Here is a 9,041-nt window from a genome sequence, read left to right on the forward strand (position 1 = left end):
GGCTCAATGAGACTAACCTGGATAAATAAAGGCTAAATGAAAAAAAAAAAAATGTTGAAGAATTTTATTTAACTTGGAAAGATAGTCTGCTAACATATAAAAAAGGTCTCTGTAAAGCTAGAACTTTATATAACTCATCTTTAATCGGGGAGAATAAAAATAACCCTAGGTTTCTGTTTAGTAATATTGCTAGACTAATTAAAAGTCTCATTTCTGTTGAACCATGTATCTCTACAACTATAAGTAGTGATGACTTCATGAGATTCTTTATAAATAAAATTATTTCAATTAGAGAAAAAATTCAAACCATCCTTGCTTCTACTATCTGTCAAATGAGACAACTTTAAAAATTTCATTAGAGCCTGATTTATGTTTGGACAGTTTTTGTCCTGTTGAGCTCTCTGAATTGTCAAAAATAATAACCTCATCCAAACCATCCACATGTCTGCTAGATCCCATCCCAACCAGACTGTTTAAAGAGGAATTTCCCCTAATTAATGTCCACATTTCGGATCTACAAAGTACTTAATTTGTCTTTAATGAATGGTTATGTACCACAGCACTTTAAGGTTGCTGTAATTAAACCTTTACTTAAGAAGTCTGACCTTGATTCAGAAATTCTGGCCAACTATAGACCTATATCTAACCTAACTTTCATCTAAAAAATTCTAGAGAAAATAGTTGCAGGTCAGTTGAGTGAACATCTACAAAGAAATACTCTGTTTGAAGAGTTTCAGTCAGGGTTCTAGAATTTTCTAGAATTGCGCCGCTCAAGGTGGCTGCATGTTGGAGCAGCTCTGTTACTTTCATTCTGAGATTTTGCTTTTGGAAAGTTTAATTCCTCTTTTTCTGGATGTAAGTCACATTTTTTGGATGATTGTTTTCTCTGGTATCGAATGCTGTGCAGCTGGAAGGATTTTACTGAAACTTTTTTTAGTTTTGGACATTTGTTATGATGCGTAACCATGACAACAAGGCAATTTTCTACAACAACAGCAGCTGATTAACATCTCAAAAGCTCAAATAATATCTCAACTATGGCCCCAACTCTCAAATGAGTTGAAAAGGATGTTCTATGGACGCATTCTCATCTACCTGCCAGCTGTGCTCGAGTGCCTGACCACTGAGATCCTGGAACTGGCAGGAAACATGGCTCATGACAGTGGAAGGACAGGATCGTCCTTCAGCACCTACAGTTGGCTGTCCGCAGCAAGGAGGAGCTCGGCAGACTTATGGGAGGAGTGGCCATCGCTCTGGGAGGATTTCTGCCCAGCATTTGGGCGGTCCTACAGTCCAGGGGAACCAAGAGGCCAGCCGAGTCTGGGTGGACGGATCGGAGGGCATCTGCAGCCAGTTTCTTAGGATCCACTGTGGGATGGACCTTTACAAGAGATCCTTCCTGTCTACAGCATCAGTATCTATAACATCTCTTAATGAAATGAGGATAACGAGTTACAACAACAAAATAATTTCCCTCTGGGATTAATAAAGTATTTTTGAATTGAATTGAATTGAATTGAATATATATACATATATAGCAAATATATAGCAAATTGAAACACTATAAGAAACGTTTCATCTTTCATCCAAAGGACTTCATCAGTCACAACAAATTCATTCCCATAAGTAGCACACTCACATAGTGGACCAATGAGTTTTATGGTGATAAGATGGTTTCTGGAGTTTGCCCTCTTCCCTGTCGACTCCTCTGAGGCAGCCATAGCCAAAGTGGTTCAAAACATCAAAGTTCATGTTCATTTATCCAGGTAGAAAAATCAAACAAAGTTAAGTCAGGTCCTCTGGACAGATTAAAAATAAAAAAACAAAAATTGAAACATTTTATCTTTTCTCCAAAAGACTTGGTCAGTCGGAGGAGCTGCAACAAACATTAACAAACTGTATGTTTGTTCATTGACCATCAGGGCACTAACGGTCAGTTGTTATGCTGATAATCCTCCTTTAGCATGTGAACATCTAGTTCTGGATGTCAACAACAAACTGGTTGATCCACTATGAGAAGGTGCTGTTTATAAGATTGTTGTAGCTCCTCAAACTGAAGAAGTTTTTTGGATTAAAGACGAAATGTTTCAACAATTTTGATTTTTATTTATTTATTTTATCTGTCCTGAGGACCTGACTTAACTTTGGTAGAGCCAAGACAATCAAGTTCTCAGACACATAAACAGCTAAATTTTACTTTAAATCTGATTCATTTTCTACAGAAAAATGGAGCTTCATGGCTGCTGGCTTTTGGCTTTAACAAACGTACCCTGCTTTTTGTGCAGGGATCACAAGGACTCCACTCGGACCAGAGGCTCCACACACAGTCTACTGCTGGTGGTTCAGGAAGTACTGCTCCCCTGGTACATAAACACACATCATGTAAAATAAAGTGTCAGACAGCAGCTGCTGTTGCAGCAGAATATGAAATGATACGTACAGTCCTCCACCAGTGAGTGTCAGAGTGAAAGCCAGAGCACAGAGGCTGAGCTGCAGAGCCATGAGGATCCTCATGATGAGTCTTTGAATCCACCAGCCACTGAAAATTACACTTTTAACCTGCTCTTCTGTTAATTATTAGATTTCTTAGTAAAACATCTGTGCTGTTGTTGTCATAGTCAATAGTTTGGATTTCAGCAACATTTTGATGCAATATTGATTCAGTGGGTGGAAAGTCCCAAACCAGAATTTGGACTGTTTGTTCAAAAAGACAAAAAAAATCTTACTTTTCAACTCTGTAGAGATTTAAACAGCAAACAAAAAGGAAATACTGTGTTTGCTCATGTGTGAGTTTGTTCGTTTGCCTGTCTGCTAGCAAAATATTTGACAAACTAACTCTCAGAAAATATTAATTAGATGTGCATCTCCAACTGATTAACTTTTGGAGTCATCATCTTTCAAGATAAAATGCAAGCAATGCTCTGCACCATCTTCATTCTCCAGCTTCGAGGTGACTTTTTTTGAGGTGGGTCGCTCACACCCCGTGCTGTGCGCTGTCATCTACAGAACCCCTAAATATAATAAGGATTTCTTGAATGACTTTTCTGATTTCCTGACTGGAATAATGATAAACTATGATCGAGTGCTTATTGTTGGGGATTTTAACATGCAAGTATGCTGCCCAGAGAAACCACTGGTGAAGGACTTTCTCAGCCTCACTGACTCATTTAACCTGGTTCAGTGGGTGGCTGGTCCCACACATGAATATGGACACACGTTGGACCTGGTTCTCTCTCACGGCTTGTCTGTGAATGACCTGGAACTATATGATAATGTGATTTCTGACCATAGGCCTGTTTTATTTGATGTTGGTTTGTCCTGTGCTCCAGTTAAATCCTGCGCTCCTGCCCAGCGACGTAGAGTTTTTAACCCTTCCACTGCTGGCCAGTTCTCTGCTGCCTTTGAACAGTTCTGTGCTCCCTCTGGCTCTGCTGCTGACACCGAACAGCTGAGCTCCTGGTTTGACTCCTCCTGTCAAACCATTTTGGACTGTGTAGCTCCATCTAAACTGGTGCGGCCTAAAGCCAGATCTGAACCCTGGTTTAATGAAAAAACTATTGCAGCCAGACAGGAGTGCCGCAGAGCTGAACGGAGGTGGAAAAAGGATAAACTGGAGGTTTCATTTTACATTTTAAAGGACTGTCAACGTCAGTACCAGAACACTGTTAAAGAGGCCAAAAAACAACACTTGTCAGATATTATTGTGTCCAATCATAATAATCCACATGTCCTTTTTAAAACTATTGACTCTGTCCTGAAAGCCCCACAACCTGTCTGTCTGGAAGCCTCTACTGAACTTTGTAATGACTTCCTGCAGTTTTTTATAAATAAGGTTGTTACCACAAGGGCCCTTTCAGCCCCTGCTTTTGACCCCTCCTGCTTGGTCCCCTGCCTGGCTGTGTTTGATAGATTTGAACCAGTGACCCTGACCCTTTTAGAGGATGTGGTCGGCCATATTAGACCATCAGGTTCTCCTCGTGACCTTGTCCCCCCTCGTCTTTTAAAAGAGGTGTTTTCCAGCATCAGGCAGGTGATTCTTGCTGTTATCAATAGCAGTCTGTCCTCAGGTGTTGTCCCAATAAGTTTTAAACATGCTGTGGTGCAGCCCCTGCTTAAAAAGCCTAGCCTAGACCAAACTGTCTTGGCTAATTTTAGGCCCATCTCCAAGCTGCCTTTTATTTAAAAAATTTTAGAAAAAATTGTATATTCACAGGTCAAATGTTTTCTGGATGAGCACAATATCCTGGAGGTTTTTCAGTCTGGCTTCAAAACTCACCACAGCACAGAATCAGCTCTACTCAGAGTTTTTAATGATATTTTTATGGCTAATGATTCTGGTGAACATGTGGTTCTTGTCCTGCTCGACCTAACAGCTGCCTTTGATACCGTGGACCACAACATTTTAATATCACGCTTACAGCGCCAAGTGGGTATTTGTGGTACTGCACTGAGCTGGTTTAGGTCCTATCTGGCAGACAGAACCATGTCTGTCAACATAGCTGGGTCTGAATCCTCCACTGCTCCTCTGTGTTTTGGGGTTCCACAGGGCTCTATTTTAGGTCCCCTGCTTTTCTCCCTTTACCTGCTTCCATTGGGATCAATCCTTAGAAAGCATGGGATCTTTTTTCATTGTTACGCTGATGATAGTCAGATCTATATGCCACTTAAAAAGAAAGATGCCCCCTCAATTAGGCCACTTCTGTTGTGTCTTGAAGACATCAAAGCCTGGATGTCTTTAAACTTCTTAAATTTCAATGAAAAGAAAACAGAAGTGATGGTGTTTGGTCCTAGTGGCTCTTGTGAACCTTGCCCTGTTGATCTGGGCCCTCTGGCACCACATGTAAAGAAAACTATTTCTAACTTGGTTTTAAAATGGACAGTGATTTTAAATTAGAGTCCCAGATTGGAGCGGTGGTCAAGACCAGTTTTTATCACCTCAGACAGCTGGCTAAGGTAAAGACTATCCTTACAAAACAGCAGCTGGAAACAGTAATCCATGCCTTCGTCACCTCTCGGCTGGATTACTGTAACGCTCTTTACCTTGGAGTCAGCCAGTCCTCCCTCAGACGTCTCCAGTTGGTCCAGAACGCTGCTGCTCGGCTTCTAACTGGAGTTCAAAAAAGGGAGCACATCACCCCCACTCTTGCTTCACTCCACTGGCTGCCTGTTCATTTTAGAGTTCATTTTAAGATTCTTTTATTTGTTTTTAAAAGTTTAAATGGTCTTGCTCCATCCTACCTCTCTGAGCTGCTTCACCCATACTCTCCTGCTCGGTGCCTCAGATCAGCTGATCAGCTGCTCCTGGAGGTGCCGAGGTCTAAGCGGAGGCTCAGAGGGGACAGAGCTTTTTCTGTTGCTGCTCCAAGACTGTGGAATGATCTCCCTCTTCTCATCAGACAAGCCCCTTCACTGTCCAGTTTTAAAACTCTTTTAAAAACACATTTTTACTCCCTGGCTTTTAGCACACACTGAATTTACTCTGCACTGTTTTTATTACTTTTATTGATCTTAATGTTTTAACAACTGTTTTTATGTGTTTAAATGTTCTTGATTTTATATGTACAGCACTTTGTGGCAGCTGTGGTTGTTTTAAAGGGCTTTATAAATAAAGTATTATTATTATAATTGCTACAGCTAAGCCACCTTAGAAAACACACAAATAGCTATAACTCATCCACTTTAACAGATATTGAGCTAAAATTTGTTGTGGTATTACCCAATAGTCATCCCAACTTTTCATTTTAGGCGCTAAAAAATATTTGAGAAATATGGTATTATCTAGTCAACCCTGTGCGTGTGTATCAAAATTTCAGATGAACCACAGGGTGTATTTTAATTAAACTTTCATAAGATAATCACTGGATGTCAATTTAAAATGGATAAATATTTCGAGTAAATTCTAATCAAGATGTCCACCACAGTCACATATTTGTTGGAAACAAAAACTGGCCATACTTAGCCAATTGTACAGATGTTGAGCTAAGATTTGGTGCATCAGAAGCTGACCTCAGTCTAAGCTCTGACAGCTAAAAAATCACACAACAGTGCTGTTTAAACTGTGCCATTAACTACTGGTGTCATAATGGATAGCAAAATATCTCATAAAACAACTACAACTTATTAACATTTGGTGTCAAACCAATTCAAGATGGCTGCACAACTAACTGAACCATTGAAAACACGAGTGGCTCGATTTCAGACAATATTGTAGAAGATGAGCTAAACTTTGATGTGCCAGTAGCTGTGAGTCATGCTGAACAGATCACAGCTGAGATTGTGTCATTTAAGGTCAAGGTTTTTCATTGTCATTTGCAGGACATGTGGTACATGAGGTGGAACGAAATTGTGTACTCAGGGTTTTACAAGGTTTGACTAAGATGACTGTCATACATCAATGATCTGTCAAAAACTCTGGCATGAAAGACGGTGTGTGATTTGAATTTCTGCAAACCAGATACAGATTAAATACAGATTATTACTTATTGCATTTTAGTTTAGTAAACTTCTGGCAAAGAAAATTTGTTTTTCTCTTTTTCTAGGATTGTGCAACTTCTAGACAGTTTCCCAGCAAAAAGAGCAAATATTTAAAGAGGTATTTTTCAAACAGTTGTTACTCTTTGGCACAGCAGGGGCCATGGTACATTAAGGATTTTAAATCTGACTGTGACACAAATAAAATAATCACATAATCTAAAAAAAACTATGTCATGGTCTTTGCTCACCTCCATGAATGATTAAAAAAATGTAATCTTGAATCTTGTGTGATCAGTTAGCCCTCAGAATATGTGTTGGGGATGACTCTCAACTACCACCAAAACAAATTTTAGTTCAGAACCTTTAAACCTGACTAAGTGACATGCATTTTTAGATTTGATAATGTTGCTACCAGATGCAGCCATCTTCATATCTACTGACTTCAAAGGTAATCTAGTGTAGATGTACATCCAATCATTACTTTTTGATAGTTTAATTAAAATTCACCTTTTAGTTTATTAAATATTTTGCTTAATGGCACACTTTCATATGACGGAGCATTAGGGCCACGCTAAGAAAAAATATATATTATGAGGAAAAAGTCATAAAATTACGTGAATAATTTTGAAATATTATGAGAATAAAGTCGTACGAGAATAAAGTCATAATATTACGAGAATAAAGTTGAACGATAATGAAGTCAGAATATGATGAGAATAAAGTTGTATGAGAATAAAGTCATAGTATTACAAAATAAAGTCATAATATTGCAAGTATAAAGTCATTCAAGAATAAAATCATAGTATTACAAGAATAAAGTCATAATATTACAAGAATAAAGTCATAATATTGCTAGAATAAAGTCATAATATTATGAGAATATAGTCGTATGAGTGTAAAGTCATAATATTATGAGAATAAAGTCATAATATTATGAGAATAAAGTCATAATATTATGAAATTGAAGTCATAATATCATGAGAATAAAATCGTACTATTACAAGAATAGTCATAATATTATGAGAATAAAGTCGTACGAGAATAAAGTCATAATATTACAAAAATAAAGTCATAATATTATGAGAATAAAGTCATAATATTATGAGAATAAAGTCGTAGTATTACAAGAATAATGTAGTATTACGAGAATAAAGTAATATTGTGAGAATAAAGTAATATTACGAGAATAAAGTCATAATATTCTGTGAATAAACTTGTAATACGTCCTGGGATGTCTTGTACCTGTTGTGGACAGCCTCCAATGTGTTTATGAAGTGAAGTGTTTATCACTGTGTTTATGAAGCAGTCTGCGATCACTTTTGGATCACTGTTTGTGAAATATGCCTCCATCCACATTATGTCACGACTACATCCTCAATGCAGCCATTAATTGCAATGCCATATGGCTTCAGTTTATCATAAGAGTCCTTATGCCACAGTGTGTCGGGCAACCTGCTATTGTACTGCCAATGTCAACATTCATCATTTTACTGCAGTTCTAAGACTGCGTTTTCATGTTGGAGTTCTGATAATATTACGACCTTATTCTTGTATTATTTCGACTTTATTCTCATAACAATTCAACTTTACTTTTGTTCGTAATGTAATTTATTTTTTCTTAGCATGGCCGTAATACTCATACTTTCATGAGATAAATAATTTAAAGAGTTTATTTTTTAATCGAATCTTAGGTTTGGTAAAAAGAAAAGAAAAAAAAAATGCTGCATTATAAATCTGAATCCAAAAGATGGCAACATTGAACATTTGAGAAATTATTATTTTTTTGTAGACATGTTTTTACCTCTTTAAATCATAAAGAAAAAGTATGTTACATAGACATCATCTGTAATAAAGTAGCCCACTCAAACAGTGCTTTTGCCATCTTTATGGTATTGTTTCCAGTAAACCCTTTAAATGTCTTGCACTGTGCACAGGAAGTGCTGAACTGTTGCACTCAGTGAGCGGTCATGCGATCCACGGAGCTTCTGCTGACTGTGCAGGACTTAAAGGAGGGGAGTACGGTGAAGTTTGACTAGTTTATTAATAAAAAGGGAGAGGAGAACATCATCTTAGTGAGGGTGGTAACTGGATCTGATCCAGGCAGGATCAGGATGAAGTCAGAGGATTCATGAACAGAAAGGTTCCCAGAGAGAAACTTCTGTTAAACTGGTGGCTTTTCAGCACACTGACAAACATTTTCCTGCTGACTTGAATAAACACACTGATGTCTCCGAAGTCACTTGTGATCAGAGAAGAGCAGGGTTAGAATGGAGGGGCCACAAATATGTGCTGAAGTCACCACTTTAACCAGTTTCCTCCTGACTTTTTCAGGAAACCAGGGGGTAGGTGAGGTTCTTGGCCAACGTTTCTTCTGACTAAAAAGACTTCCTGTTTTTAAGCTGGATGTCTGAACTGTGTGGAAACACTTGTGGAAAATATATTGCTCAGTTTTACTGGATCGTATTGTCCATTAAAGATTGTCATTATGTGATGACAGTGCTTCCATAACTGTTACTTGTTGACACATTTTGTTTTGTTTGTTCTTTTGCCTGTATCTATGTGTGGGT

The 9,041-nt window shown here is 38.1% G+C and overlaps 1 protein-coding gene across 1 annotated transcript in view; it reads right to left on the reverse strand.

Moving 5' to 3' along the window:
• Nucleotides 1-2,525, reverse strand: part of c9 (complement component 9) — a 20,542-nt gene extending 18,017 nt beyond the window's left edge. The window contains exons 1-2 of the mRNA XM_037692323.1: nt 2,441-2,525; nt 2,270-2,360 (exon numbers count right to left, since the gene is read on the reverse strand). Of these exons, the coding sequence (XP_037548251.1) occupies nt 2,270-2,360; nt 2,441-2,514 (165 nt within the window). The 5' untranslated portion in view covers nt 2,515-2,525. The remainder of the gene's footprint in view (nt 1-2,269; nt 2,361-2,440) is intronic.
• Between the last annotated feature and the right edge of the window lie 6,516 nt (nt 2,526-9,041).

This window comes from Nematolebias whitei, chromosome 18 (genome assembly GCF_014905685.2).
Source record: "Nematolebias whitei isolate Nwh7 chromosome 18, NemWhi1, whole genome shotgun sequence".
NCBI classification, from domain to species: domain Eukaryota; kingdom Metazoa; phylum Chordata; class Actinopteri; order Cyprinodontiformes; family Rivulidae; genus Nematolebias; species Nematolebias whitei.